At 35.7% G+C, this 16,358-nt stretch overlaps 1 protein-coding gene across 2 annotated transcripts in view; it reads left to right on the plus strand.

The window, feature by feature from the left end:
* Positions 1-16,358, plus strand: part of Srgap1 (SLIT-ROBO Rho GTPase activating protein 1) — a 291,780-nt gene that overhangs the window by 185,349 nt on the left and 90,073 nt on the right. For both annotated transcript variants that reach the window (XM_046430664.2, XM_046430665.2), the window contains exon 7: positions 15,713-15,934. In XM_046430664.2, coding sequence (XP_046286620.1) covers positions 15,713-15,934 — 222 coding nt within the window. The remainder of the gene's footprint in view (positions 1-15,712; positions 15,935-16,358) is intronic.

Here is a 16,358-nt window from a genome sequence, read left to right on the forward strand (position 1 = left end):
AAAGTGATAAATGCCATAAGAAAAGCACAGATAAAGTCGTAGAGGTTCCAAAGCTTGGCTGCTGGAGCCTCACTCATATGCTACTTTGTTTTTTTTATTTTTATTTTTTTTTTAATTTTTTATTGTTCGCTGTTCAAAACATTACATAGTTCTTGATATATCATATTTCACACTTTGATTCAAGTGGGTTATGAGCTCCCATTTTTACCCCATATACAGATTGCAGAATCACATCAGTTACACATCCATTGATTTACATATTGCCATACTAGTGTCTGTTGTGTTCTGCTGCCTTTCCTATCCTCTACTATCCCCCCTCCCCTCCCCTCCCCTCTTCTCTCTCTGCCCCCTCTACTGACATTCATTTGTCCCCCTTGTATTATTTTTCCCTTTCCCCTCACTTCCTCTTGTATGTACTTTTGTATAACTCTGAGGGTCTCCTTCCATTTCCATGCAATTTCCCTTCTCTCTCCCTTTCCCTCCCACCTCTCATCCCTGTTTAATGTTAATCTTCTTCTCATGCTCTTCGACCCTACTCTGTTCTTAGTTACTCTCCTTATATCAAAGAAGACATTTGGCATTTGTTTTTTAGGGATTGGCTAGCTTCACTTAGCATAATCTGCTCTAATGCCATCCATTTCCCTGTAAATTCTATGATTTTGTCATTTTTTAATGCAGAGTAATACTCCATTGTGTATAAATGCCACATTTTTTTAATCCATTCATCTATTGAAGGGCATCTAGGTTGGTTCCACAGTCTTGCTATTGTGAATTGTGCTGCTATGAACATCGATGTAGCAGTGTCCCTGTAGCATGCTCTTTTTAGGTCTTTAGGGAATAGACCGAGAAGGGGAATAGCTGGGTCAAATGGTGGCTCCATTCCCAGCTTTCCAAGAAATCTCCATACTGCTTTCCAAATTGGCTGCACCAATTTGCAGTCCCACCAGCAATGTACAAGTGTACCCTTTTCCCCACATCCTCGCCAGCACTTGTTGTTGTTTGACTTCATGATGGCTGCCAATCTAACTGGAGTGAGATGGTATCTTAGGGTGGTTTTGATTTGCATTTCTCTGACTGCTAGAGATGGTGAGCATTTTTTCATGTACTTGTTGATTGATTGTATGTCCTCCTCTGAGAAGTGTCTGTTCAGGTCCTTGGCCCATTTGTTGATTGGGTTGTTTGTTCTCTTATTGTCTAATTTTTTGAGTTCTTTGTATACTCTGGATATTAGGGCTCTGTCTGAAGTGTGAGGAGTAAAGATTTGTTCCCAGGATGTAGGCTCTCTATTTACCTCTCTTATTGTTTCTTTTGCTGAGAAAAAAATTTTTAGTTTGAGTAAGTCCCATTTGTTGATTCTAGTTATTAACTTTTGTGCTATGGGTGTCCTATTGAGGAATTTGGAGCCCGACCCCACCGACTGTAGATCGTAGCCAACTTTTTCTTCTATCAGACGGCGTGTCTCTGATTTGATATCAAGCTCCTTGATCCATTTTGAATTAACTTTTGTGCATGGCGAGAGAAAGGGATTCAGTTTCATTTTGTTGCATATGGATTTCCAGTTTTCCCAGCACCATTTGTTGAAGATGCTATCCTTCCTCCATTGCATGCTTTTAGCCCCTTTATCAAATATAAGATAGTTGTAGTTTTGTGGATTGGTTTCTGTGTCCTCTATTCTGTACCATTGGTCCACCCGCCTGTTTTGGTACCAGTACCATGCTGTTTTTGTTACTATTGCTCTGTAGTATAGTTTGAAGTCTGGTATCGCTATACCGCCTGATTCACACTTCCTGCTTAGCATTGTTTTTGCTATTCTGGGTCTTTTATTTTTCCAACATATGCTACTTTGTATTGATCGCATCCAACAGCCTTATGATTTTATGAAATTATACATTATGACTCCCAAAAGTTGTCATAATGTAAACATACAGTAAGTTAAAGCAACTTAATTTTTATGGCGAATTTAATGTAGTTAACTATTATTTTAGAGAGATAATTTGAGACTTTTACAAAAGCATTGTTGAAAGGGAATTATTTTTTTAGCTCATCAACACTCTGATGATTTTCCCCTTTTATTTTAGTCTTCAAACAACTTTATCTTATAATATAATTTTTTTCTAATATAATTTTTTTTTCTGTAAAACCATGGAGTAATAAGGAAAACCAAGAAAACCTTTTTTCTCTTTTTATTTGTTACTAGTATTTCAGTTGAGTAAGTAATCCCTTCATTGTTTTAAATGCAGAAACTTTTTGTGGATATTTTTAAAATTCTTTTCTTCCAGCACTCTGATGAAATACAAGAAATTCTCTGTTAGAGTGCTGCTATGTTTCCTTTTAAAAAAAGAAAGAAAGAAAATTCTTTAGGTTTCCTGAATAAAAATAAAGAATAATATAGCTAAGAAAGACTAATAGAGAAGGTGAATATGATCAGAGCACAGTATATATATATATATATATATATATATATATATATATATATATATATATATATATGGAAATGTCACAAAGAAACCCTTTATTTTGTAGAAATAATATATGCTAATAATTGCTATTAAAAAAGAATTTTATGACCTCTTGTTTACAAATTCAGATCCATAAGTTTTCTATAAACTAATTTGATGTAACTTCTCTACATAATTTTTCATTTCAAACTTAAGCTAAGCCAGTTTTTGCACACAGAAAACTTTCCAAGTATTCGAAAGTATTTCTTTTATACTTACCAAGTACTGTTTTGGTTGATTACTTTTTGCAGTGTTGGGACTGGTACTGAGGGCTTCACACATACTAGGCAAGTGCTCTACCACCGAGCTATAGTTCAGCCTTTATATATATGTATACACACACACACACACACACACATACCGTATACACATGTATGTATATGTTAGAGGAGAGGCAGTACTGGGGATGGAACCCAGCACCTTGCAATTGCTAAGTATGCACTCTACCACTGAGCTAAGTGCTTAGTGCTTAAGGTGATAGTGCGAAATGGTTAGTCCTCAGCTAATATTATGTGTTGGGTCTGGGGAGCTCTACCCCAGTGCACTCAAGCACCATTTTTGACAATAGGAATCCAGCAAAGTCAAACAAAGTCCTTACTGTCATGAGGTTTATGTATATGCTGGGAAATAGACAATAAATGAAGTTACACTAACACACACATGCATGCACACATATATATATGGAGTGATAGTGCCATAAAGAAAAATAGAACAGAGCTGAGGGAATGCTTCTTTTGATGGGGTGATCAGGAAAAGCCCAGTCTTTGAATGGAGAATTGAGCTGGAGAGCCACACAGCCATCAAGAGAAGGGGACCCTCCAAGGGAAGGACTGGTAAGGCAAAAGCTGCAGAAGTAGAGTGTTCCAGAAGCTCAGTGCTCACAGGATAGCAAAGGAGATTGGTCTGGCCAAAGTTGAGTGAGGGAGAAGGGAAATGCTAGGAGAGAAGATCAGCAGAAGACCAATCACAGGGTCTTCTGGACAGTGGAAGGGTTTGTATTTTGTTCAAAGATGGTTTTGAACAGGAAATGACATCAGCTGGATTACATTTAAAGATTCTGCATAGCCAAATAGAAAAAGACTGAATGGCTCAGGAGGTCAAGCATAAACACAAAAGCTTTATCAAGAGTCTTTTGTAGTTGGCCAAGCTAAAGATGATTCTGGCTTGGACTAGTGTGGCAGTGATCGACCTATAAGTAGTAGGATGCAAAATGCATAAGGTTGCAGATGGAAATCTGATATAATGGATGAAAAAGAGGAGAGAAATGACTAAGATTCAGGTCCAGAGAAATGAATCAGGCTCCATGCCTGCCAATAATCTAGGAATTTGGGAGGCTGAGGTAAGAGGATCACAAGTTTGAGGCCAGACTCAGCAAATTAGCAGGACCCTGTTTTAAAAAAAATAAAATAAAATAAAAAGTGATGGGGATGTAGCTCAATGGCAAAGTACCCCTGGGTTCAATCCCCAGTACCAAAGGAGAAGGAAGAGGAAGAAGGAGAAAGAAATGGCATTAGTTTAACGATAGTGCTGTTTATTAAGATATTGAAGAGTAAGAGCTGTAGTTCTGTTTCATATAGCATGATTGACATGCCTACTGGCCTTCTGTGGGGAGATTCCAAGGAGCATCCTCAATGTTCTTGGAATATACAAGACAGAAAGAGCAAGTCAGAAGAACTATGAGAGTCTCCATCACTTTCATGGATATTGAGCTCTTACTGTGTGACAGGCAGGTTTCCAAGTATAATCTCACCAAAAAGGTGAATACTGTCTTTTCCATTTTATAGATTAAAAAACAGAAAGCATAATATCTGAGGCTAGCCAGAGTATATAACTTGCTCAAGGATACAATAATACCAAGTGGTAGGCTTCAAACTCAGACATCTCTTTCCCTCCAGATATAATTAACTCTGATGAAAATAAGTAATGGTTAAATATGTCAAGTGATTTTCATTTTTCTCAAAAGTCAAAAATTTAAAGATCAGCCTTAAATTTAAAATGTGAACAATTCTCAAGTAATATAACTTAAACGTGAATTTTGAAAGAAATGACGTGAAATTGGTTTGCTGCCATAGTCAACTGAAATTGAGTGCTTTCTTAGTGAAAATAATTTTTCCGTTCCTTGTGTCATTTTTAAGGCATCAGAGTCTGAATATGTACATTCTAAAATGGCTGCTTATTTTGAGAAATCCAATTTGCATATATAGTGGTGATCCTAAAATCCATTAAGTTTGACCCTTCCTGGTGAAAAAAGAAACAGGTTGATTATTATGCAAAGGTACCTAGAATCCTTTATGCTTTGTGGGTTTATTTAACAAAGTGCATTTGATATCGAGCTATCTAATAATAATGAGAAGAATTTTTATACCTCCAGTGAGGAAAAAGGCAAGCAAACCTCTTTAATGCATAGTATTTTGTACGAGAAATGACATGAAAGGCAGTAAATGTTTCTTGATGAAGTCAAAGCATTATAGAGAATTCAAATTTGGATCTTTTTATATAAATCTCCAATTTCCCTTGAGCTTCTACTCATGTCTCTTTTTCTAATATCTCTTTTTCTAACAAAATCTTTATGGTATCACAAAAATTAATATAAACTTTCCATAGAATATGTGTTTTCAAACTATTATTTCACTATTACAGAAGCAAAATAAGTAAATTGTAGAAAACTAAGAATACTATACACCAAAATGAAATGATCACATTCTTACCACTTGGGATCATTAATGTTAAAATCTAGACTTTCTCTGTGTCCACATACATAGTTTTAGTTCAAGAGTACAAAATCACATTTTACATATAGTTTTTTAACCTGCTTTTTCACAATCTCCGACTTTCCATCTCAATAGTCATCTAATAAACAGACCATATTACAATATCTGACCCAAAAATAGGTTTCAAAGCTGGTATGTCTAGATCAGATAAAATTTAGGATCATTTGTTGAATCAGGACCATATGACCCATAAGTTTTCTGTTGTATATTATTTTGGTTTTTAATCTAGTGAAGCCCCTTGTGGCAGAGACTTGGACAGTTGTTCCTTGGAATGCCCCAGCTTCTGATTTGTCTGAATACCTCCCGGATGGAGAAACTTATCCTGTTTCTCCATCCCTTGCACATTTCCCACAAAGTGAACCTTAGATTAAGTCTCGATGGATTCAGGTTAACCACTTTGACTTTGAATACATCACAGATGATGTCTTTGTATCTTATGTGGGCACATAACAACATCTGTTTTAACCTCCTGCGGCAAATGTAAAATTAACTGGCTTGGCCTGGTGTTACTCTGATTCCTCCATCATATAGTGACAATAGATTACAAATATTTTTAAATCTCCTGAATTTGTATTTTTATTAAATTGGAAATCGACTAATTTGAGACTCAAAAATGTCTGAGCTTTAACTTGCTCTTGGTCAACAAAATCCTTTCTTAGAGTATAAATTAATTACATACATAAAAGGAATATAACAATCCTTCAAATACTTTAATCAATTCACATATATACTAGTGACCCCTCTTTAATAAAATCCCCTCTTGTTAACTGCTACAGCTAAACACTTTAATAATTCAACACTGATAGAATAGTTCAAGTCTTTTCTATGTATTTAGAGGTGATTTATTGGTTTTCAAAAATATTTAATAATTCTAATATATTTTCTATTTTAGATAAACTTTACCTTGCTCATCAATATTACCTTGAATTAGCTCACTTACTTGCTTCCTCTCCCTCTCCTCTCTCTTGTTCTCTCTCAATGTTAATCATTTATAAATAGTAGTTACTGGAGGTCTACTGGAATTTATTTTTAGTACATCTTAAATTTTTTATTGTACCTTTTGGGATGAATAAATTAATTTTATGTTGAGTTCTATCACTGAAAACAATACTTTAATAACCTTTGTAGATAAATGAATTTCTTAATCAATTCCTTATTTAAGACATTAGATATCAGAACTCTAAAGTTTGTTGAGGGTAATATATTGAAGAAAATGATAACTTTCTTTTATTTTGGCTGAAAATATTTAAATGCAGTGTACCAAACACAGTTTAGAAATTTCTGGGTGTTCCAGGTACTGAACTAGCTCTAGGAAGAAGGAAAGGGGTTGTGACTGGGGAGGACTTGGGAAACTTCTGAAATATCAATAATGTTTTGTTTGGGGCTGGAGTTGTAGTTCAGTAGTAGGGCACTTGCCTCGTAAGTGTGAGGCACTGGGTTTGACCCTAACCCCACATAAAAACAAAGGCATTGAGTCCATATACAACTAAAAAAAAGTTTTTAATAATAATAATAATAATAATAATAATAATTTGTTTATTTAAAAGAACTGTATATGATAATAATAATATTTTGTTTATTTAAAAGAAGTATATATAATAATATTTTGTTTATTAAAAGAAGTGTGTATGTTCTATAATATTCTTTAAGTATGGGCATATTTTTATATTTTAGAAAGAAAAAATAGGAAGGTATAAAAATTTATACCTTAAATGTTTTTAGCCAAAAGCTCACCAACATATTTATATTTCCCAATCTTTCAATATTATGATTTCTCTTTTGTACAGTTTTGAGAACTCTTTCTTAGCACAAATCTCATCCACTGTGTGTTATCTATGACTTCTAATCTTGAGTTCTCTCATGTAAAGAAACAATATCCTGGTTATTTACAATGCCTTCACAATCTGATAAAGTTGTCAAAACTTTGCCTCATTTGATAGCAATTTTGTTTACTCTTAAGTCTTTCCAACAACTCCCTTCATGCTTCTTTCATCAAATATTTAATATTATATAATTATATAGCTAGAGTTGATCAACTTTTTCTGGAAAGAGCCAGAAAGTAAATATTTGAGGATTTGTGAGCCATATAGTCTGGACAATTCTTCACTTTGTTATGCAAAAGCAGCCGCAGATTTTAAGTAAGAAACTGGGTATGATTGTATTGTACTTAGACTTTACAAATGAGGCATGGGAGGGATTTGGCTTTCAGATTCCTGCTTTACAGAATGAACCAAGTATTAGTTAAGCCAGAGTAGACTTAAGTGAAAGACTGGTAAGAGGGATTCTCTTCTGTCTCTAAAGAAAGTCCTAAGTAAATTTTAGTTGTAGATCAACAACTTTTTGGAATCAAGTGGGAAGTGGATCAAAGTGTTAATTTCACAGCAAATAAGGATTTTTATTATATGATTCTAAAGAATATGAATTATAAGAAATATGTTGCAAATATTAGCTGAACAAAGATTAATTGGGTTGGAGGAATAAAGGGATCATTGTAGAGGAAAATAGATTCTAGTTTTGCAGATAGTAGTTTCTCTGTCTATGATCATTGCTGTCCCACATATTAAATGCAAAATAGCCTACAACTTACCAATTAAGAATTACGATATGGGGCTGGGGTTATAGCTCAGAGGTAGAATGCTTGTTTCGCCCATGTGAGGCACTGGGTTCGATCCTCAGCATCACGTAAAAATAAATAAAAGTACATATATTGTGTCCATCTTTAAAAAAAAGAATTAGGATATGTTACATGCAAGAGAAGTCATTCAGGAAACATGTTTGTAATTGAATGCTAAGAGTTTCCAGAGATTATGATTTGCTAAAATAAGTAGTTAAAAAAGGTTACAAGTCTTAATGCTAAGATTCTGTGAACTATAATCATATGCACCACTCTGCAAATTTGGAATTGTAAAACAACTGGTTTTAAGATTGTATTGCTCTTAATATAGCATCTCCCTGTCTAGTTTTACATCTTCAAAATGCATTCAAAGAAACTAAGTCCTCCATAATAAAACTTTATTGGTGCTTTGTTCCAGAGCACCTGCCCAGAAGTATTTGTGTCCTTTCACTACAGTTTGATGGTCTCCAACTTCTCCCTATAAAGGTTTGCAGATCACTTTGGAACGTGAAGGATAAATCTTTGTTACTGTTGTGGAATATTGCCAGGGCATAATCCCCTACTCTAGCCAATTTTCTTCATAAGGATATCTGTCACACATGTTTTATTGGCCATTTACACAGGATGAGATTGAAATTAGATTGCATCATATATCCCATGTCATCTTTATTTTATCATTTCTGAATAATCAGCTATGCTAAAGCTGTTAGCCTTATCTTTTTGTCTTTTGGGATATGTGTTTAATTAAAAAGCAACTTACTCAGAGTTCAGGGTTTTCTTAATTAGTTTGACTTTTCCCCCATACACAAGGGTATTAAGATTTATCCATGAAAAACCTGCCAAATTGTAATACTGTATTCTCCATTAGACCTGAGTTCTTATTAGGAAGATTATAGAGAAATCATGTTAAGTGGGTTAGGAGATTGTAGTGATCATGTAAACTAATTTAGGAATGTTTTTATCCCATTGTGTTAGAAAGGATATTCTAAAACTTTAATGAGTTGGATGACTGAAGTACTTGGCTTGGCATTTGAAGTTCTTTCCAATGGAGATGCCATGGGCCTTCACACAAAGGAACTGCACACACCTGTTTTCCTCCTGAGGCATAAGCTGTTCTTTCTTTCTTTTTTTCTTTCTTTTTTTTTTTTATTCAGTCTTCCATACTTGCTCATTCTTCTTGGCTGAACCTCTGAATATTGAAAGTCTCCTGAAGAATGATCCTCACTTTCTTTTGTTTTCTCCCTTGGCTTAATTACCATCTGATAGCGCCTAGATTTTTATCACCAGCCTTGATCATCTTCCTGGGCTTCAGATTTGTATACCCAGCTATCTTCTGGACACCTCTTACTGGATGTCTTGTGGGCATCTTGATCATCTTATGCTTCCATAACACAACTTCTTATTTCTGTCCATACGTCTTCACCCTCCATACACTTAACTTTCTTCTTACCCATTTTTTCAGAAAATGGTACCATTTTGCACCCACTTTACACAAGCCAAAACCTACTTCTCTTATCCCCACATAAATGCATCAGCAAATCCTGCCATTCCTAACTTCTGACTGTCCCACACCTTGCCACTTCTCATTGCCTGCACTCTCTGTCTCCTAGACAAAGGCTCTTCTTTTCTCACCTGAATTGTAGCAGTTCATATGTCTACCGCTGCCTCCCCCGTCTTCCAAAAATCTATTCCCTTCCCAAACAGCCAGAGTATTAAAAAAAAAAAAAACAGAACTCAGATGTGGTAGATCCTGTTTAAAATTCTCGAAAGACCTTCCCTTCTTCTTAGAATAAATCCAAACTATTCACCAACACCCTGTATGAACTGGTGCCCACCTGCCCCTCTCGGCCATTGCCTACAACTTTATCCCCACACCATGCTTCTGGTACACTCGCCTTCTTTCTATTCCATGGAACCACCAAATATTTTCTTACTTGGAGTCTTGCTTTGTACTTTGTCTTGCTTTGTACTTTTTGCTACAACACTCTCCTTCAGAACCTTATAAGTCTGATTCCTTCTCATCCGTGTTGCACCTTAACCGTCCTATAAAAAGGCACCAACAAACACCCTTTCCGCCTTACTACTATTCCGCGGACCTTTTATTTTTCTCCATCAATTTACCATATGGTCTGGATTTACTTTGACTTGCTTTGTTTGTTCTCTCTCTCCTCTCTTTTAATTTGATTCAGGCTGGTTACCAAGATTTGGCCTGGGAAAAATGAGTCTGATGGGTGGGAGATGCATTAAACAACGCACGATGTTAAGCATGCTCATTGGCTCAGGCATGGGCTACAACAGTTCTCCTCCTTCTGGCTTTTTGTCTTCTCCTATCACACAGATGTACCATTATGACCTTTTTAGTACTTAAGAGAAAACTCAAAACATTGTTTTCTAAATGCTTGGCTACAGTTAAAGTAGCAGCAAAAAAAATGAACTGCCAGCCCTCTGTGGACCATCAGGAACACAGACATGAAAACAGGTGTATGAAAGTGGCCTGTAGAGTTTTCTTAGACATCTAGCTTAGTCCTGGGAGATGCCTGTCTCTCACAAAATGTGTTTGTAGTTTCTTGGGTAAAATACTAAATGGTTAGAGAGGAAATTAGTGAAGTACAAAGAGATAATTTATTTGGAAGAAGTACACTTTATTCATTTGACTCCTAACGTTAAAGCTCTGGGCTGGGCACAGTGGTGCATGCCTGTAAACCCAGCAACTCAGTAGGCTGAGGCAGGGGATGGCAAGTTTGAGGGCATCCTCAGCAATTTAGCAAGTCCCTCAGCAACTTAGCAAGACCTTGTCTCAAAATAAAAAAGCGCTGGGTGGTAAAGTGCCCCTAGGTTAGATCACCAATACAAATAAATAAATAAATAAATAAATAGCCTCCGGACTTATCCTCCTTCTGGTCTTTTGAAGCCACTCACAGTCATGTGAAAGCTATCCATTTTTACAATTCAATTTGCTTTGGTTGCACTATTTTTCAAAAAATAAATAAATAAATAAGGGGTGGACAGAATCTTTCCCCATTATCCATAGCTCTGCAGTGGTTCAAGCCAAACATATTAACACCCAGAGAAGAGAACCAGTAAAGTCTCCCAAAGGCCAGAACATAGAAGTGAAAGTAGAATATCTCTACATAAAAAGTGGAACACTTCCATTCTCATGATAACCTGCTTAATTCTGGAGTCATGTGGGAACTTGGGGCTGCCCTCCAGCCATTTCTAGGACTGCCCTGGCAAACAACATTGGCTGTTAGTGTTCTAGAAACATAAATGTTGGACTTCTTTCCTCTGCCTTTTCATTACAGCAACTCCCATATTGCTAGCAAACTTCTACCTCGGCAGGGCTAAATGTTATGCAGTTACACAAAAAAGAAAAAGAAAAGGTGCCCTTCTGACCAGCTGTGATCCAGTTGCCCTAACATGATACCCACCACATAAACTTCAGCTGGCCTTCAGGGTTTGGGACAAGATGAAGTGTTTGTCACAGCTCTCAATACTTGGATTTCATCTTCATTTTGATTCTCTTCTCAACTCTTTTGCCTAACAAAATTAGCTCACTGTGATGATTTAGACTAAAACTTTGTGGAATCTATCTTGGCGGTTCTTTAGATATTTTTAAAATATTTATATATACTCAACTGCTTCCAACAATCTTTCTTCCTTTAGTTTTGATCCATAATTTTATGTATTCATTCAGAGTTTTTCATCCACCAGAATAACACTGTTTTGTTTGCATGAAATATTTTATTGGTTTCTTATGTATTTTCATCATTAAATGAACTTGGGTTATATAACTCAACTCTTTATGCAGAAGCTGATTTTTCATATCCTATTAGTAATCCATAAACTCCATAGAACTACTTTAGACCTTTTAAACCAAATTATCTTGAATCTTACACAGCCAGTGTCACTTCAGCTTCTGGTTTAGAAAAAAGATGATTCTGTGGCTAGCCTTGCTATCTCACGGAACCTCAAGGAATAACATCTTTCCATTCCTGGTTTCTTTTTGCTTTCAAGATGCTTTAAAAACTGAGAGTGTAGGGCTGGGGTTGTGGCTCAGCAGTACAGCACTTGTCTAGCACATGTGAGGCACTGAGTTTAATCCTCAGCATCACATAAAAATAAATAAACAAAGGTATTGCCTCCATCTACAACTAAAAATATTTTTGAAAAAAAAAAAGCCTGAGAGTGTAAAATGCAGTGTATCAGAATTAATAAAATTATGCCAATTAGTGACCTTAAAGACTGACATGTACCATGGGGGACAGGAAGGGCAGCAGAATACAATAGACACTTGTATTGCTGTGGCCGTATAACCAATGTGATCCTGCAACCTGTACACATGGAAAAATGAGAATTCATACCCCATTTGAATCAAATTATGATATGTCAAGATCATTGTATTGTCATGAGCAACTAATAAAAAAAAACCTGAGAGTGTAAAAATGCAGTGTATCAGAATTAATAAAATTATGCCAATTAGTGACCTTAAAGACCGACATGTACCCTAGGGGTCAGAGAAGGAAATTGCCCATCAAACTCCTCACGGAAACCTCCTAAACAAGTCCAAAAGATTCCTGGAGAGACGCCTAGATGAGTTACTAAGCCACATGTGAGCTCCTCCCAGCCTCTCCCTGGGTTCAGCCAGACAGAATCCACCTGGCATGCTGAGTATGGAAACACATGATGCTTTTGTTGTCTTGACATTTCTTCCCCAAAGAAGCCACACTCAGATATTTGTGGAGTGAACTCTTTAAGTCTGGAATTACTGAAAACTTAGTAGGTATTTTTTAAGAGCTCCAAGTGAGGTAATTGGGATTAATTAGATTGCTTTCTTTTTATTCTCCCCCCTTTTCCTTCTATCTTCAAGTTATAAGAGACTTGGCTTTTTTAAGGGGAAAATAAACTTTTCTCTGACTTTCTTTTCCCTCAATTTCAACTTTTTTATTAAGTTCCATTGGGATCAATACCCATAAAATGAACCAACTTGTCTCATCTGCTTCCTTATAATCAAGTGGAATCTGCCTTCTTTTGGAATAGTGGGATGTTTTTAAGCACCAGTACAGAGAGAGAGAGAGAGAGAGAGAGAGAGACTGACTTTCCTTTACAAGTTCATGTTTTCATAAAATAAGGTATTACTGAAAATAGAATGAATTTTCAGTCCTTCTGATGTGTATGAAACTGCTACATAGAACCATTATGGATTGTGAGGAGCAAGAAGAATAAAAGAGGACTTTGTTCATTTGAGATGAGAATTTCTGAATTAACCAAAAAAAAAAAAAAAAAAAGAATCATTTTCCTGTTTGAGTGCAGCTGATTTTTTTGGAAATGTATTAATGGTAAGACTGATCACTGCATTTCACAATTGTATTTTGTTTATATTCGTAATTGTGATATCATAGCTACTTTCCAATTGTTCAAATCCAGTCATCAAGTCCTCTTGCTGGCATGGGGAAATAGCACCCCCAAAGGAGTGGTAACAGGACCTTTTCTCTTGATCATCATCATCTGAGACAGCTCCTCTTAGACTTTGTGCATATGATTAACCTGTGGATCCTTTAAAAAACTTTAGGTCCTGAATTGGCATGTCAGGGGTGTGAACCAAAATTCTGCATTTTTTATAAGCCCCTGGTGATGCTACTGCTGCTGACCACAGACCAAATTATAAATAGCAGTGGTTTAGAGTATCTTTACATAAAAATTCCAAATGCAATAATTTGGAAATTTGAGGGTGAAGGGTAGAATTCTGTAGGTTGGCATTTGGTTTGTCAAAGACAGCTTAGTGGTTGAACATGTACCTTCACAAAGGCTGTGTTCCTGGTTCACATCCTGGAGGATGCATCCTTTGTATAAAGGCTGCTTCCCCTGTGCACCCTCTACTCCTATTTTTGTAGCAAACTAATGAACAGATTATATTCAATTTCCTTGAGGATGGAGGTATGTTACTGTGTTCCAGTCTTAATATGCCTGGAGCCCAGCATATTCCCTGGCTCCTGGCCAATTAATGAGTTGAATTGAATCAAAATGAATTGATTGAACTTCATTAGAACAGTATGGAGATGACCTGGTTTTGTCCATTTAAAAATCACTTGTTTTCTTTTTAAGGGATTCATACTGCCTTTATGTCCAAATTTAAAATTCTGCTGTCAATAATTAAAAACTAATTTCTAGAGTGATATACTCCTTTTAAACCATATTTGCTTAAAATGCAACATGAAAAACTAAATATAAATGTAAATTAAAGGTAATGAAGACTCAAGAATCTCAAAGTTTTATTCCTAGGCATAGTGAAAAAAAATTAGGTCTGCAATAAGAAGACTTTGAAAATCATTTTCTGTTTAAGAATTTTATTCTGGGAATAAGAGGGAAGGCATTTGTAGACTATTGTGACAGATTCAAACCTCTTCTTGTACTTGTAAGAAGGTACACATTATTCTTGAGTCTTCTATAAAGCATACAAATCCCAAAAGATTCCAGTTAAGTTATTTGCAGCTTGGAATAATTTAATAAATTATTGTATCAATCACAGTATTTCATGACTGAAACTTGAATACCATTTTTCATTATTTCATTCAATATTTGACTATACTTTTTTAAAACTTTTAGCGGGTTTATTGAGATTTAAATTCATATACCATACAGTTCACCCATTAAATCTACAATGACTTCTAGGATATTCACAGTATGTATACCCATCATCACAATCAATTTTAGGAACTTTTTAATACTCCAAGAAGAAATTCTGTACCCCTCAGCTATCACCCTCTCCCACACCATTCTTCTGTGCCTCCAGCCCTAGACAAACAAGAATCTACTTTCTGTCTCTGTAGATGTACCTATTTTATACATACCATATATGGACTCATATAATACATGGTCTTTTGCAACTGTCTTTCACATAGCATAATCTTTTCAAAGTTGATGCATGTGGCATGTATCAGGATTTTGTTCCTTTTGTGGAGAAATAATGCTTTACTATATGACTGTACCACAGTTTATTCATTCAGTGGTTAGTGGACATTTAAGCTGTTTCAGTTTTTTTAGCTATTATGAATAAAACTGCTATAAACGTTCATGTACAAGTTCTTGTGTGGAAATATGTTTTCATTTCTCTTAGATACATACCTAAGAATGGATTTTCTGAATCGTATGGTAATGGTATGTTTAACCTCTTGAAGAACTGCCAGACTGTGCAAGGGTTGCAACTCCTCTACACTGAAACCTGCTGATATCTGTCTTTTGATTGTAACCATCCTAAGGAGTGTACATGGTGACCCATTGTGGTTTTTATTTGCATCTCCATGACAGTGATTTTGACCATTTTTTCATATGATTGACCATTTCTATATCTTCTTCTCCAGATCCACTGCCCCCATTTTAAATTAAGGTATTTTTCTCTGTATTATGGAGTTGGAAGGGTTCTTTATATATTCTTACAAATCTCTTATCTCAGTTTCCTGGTAGTCAAAATACATATATTTAGTTGTAGTTCAACAGAATACCTTTGTTTTATTTATTTATTTATTTTATGTGGTGCTGAGGATTGAACCCAGCATCTAGCATGTGCTAGGCAAGTGCTCTATCACTGAGTCACAACCCCAGCCCTCCTGATGGTAACTTTTAAAGCACAACAACTGTCCATTTTGAAGAAATCAAATTTATTTTCCTTTTTCCTTTGGTTCTTGCACTTTTGATATCACATCCAAGAATTCAATATCATGATGTTTATCTCTATGTTTTTTTCCAAGAGTCTGTGCTGATAGCTCTCACATTTAGGTCTTTGATCGATTTTAAGTTAACTTTTGTATATGGTGTTCTTCTGTGTTTTTAAGTGCTGTGATCTTGGCTACCATGCAAGTCTGAACAGAGCACTAAGAACATATCTCTCTGCTGAGTATAACCTTGAAACCTCCAGACACGAGGGCCTAGACATCATCGAGAATGCAGTTGACAATTTAGAGCCAAGGAGTGATAAACAGAGATTCATGGAGATGTACCCTGCTGCATTCTGTCCACCAATGAAGTTTGAGTTTCAGTCTCACATGGGTGATGAGGTCAGTAATTGAAAATTTTAAAATTAATGAATTGTCTGTTCATTTATACTTCTCCTCATCTGTTATAACCCAACAGTTGTAAAAATTCCCATTCATTTTCTCCCTTTTGCCTTTGCACAAGATCTCAGAATAATAATATATTAAGACCAACCATTACCACCTTTTAAAACAAAGGTTGAACACTCAAATGCCAAACAGATAAATGTGCACATTTGTCTGGGTGTAAGTCCCAAATCATTCCAGAATAGTTGGGGAAGTCTTCCTCCACCTCAGAACATTCAAATTAAAATTAAAAACCAAACATCTTACAGACTCAATAGAATCTTTCTAAAGACTCCTTATAATACTGATTTAAAGATCTCTATAAAGAAAAATAATTGCAAATAGCAGGCAAAAGGAAGAGGGAGGAAAAAGTACAAAACAT

Source organism: Marmota monax, unplaced genomic scaffold (assembly GCF_021218885.2).
Source record: "Marmota monax isolate L192 unplaced genomic scaffold, Marmota_monax_Labrador192_F-V1.1 WCK01_AAM20220418_F8-fsc00056, whole genome shotgun sequence".
In the NCBI taxonomy this organism is placed as follows: Eukaryota; Metazoa; Chordata; class Mammalia; order Rodentia; family Sciuridae; genus Marmota; species Marmota monax.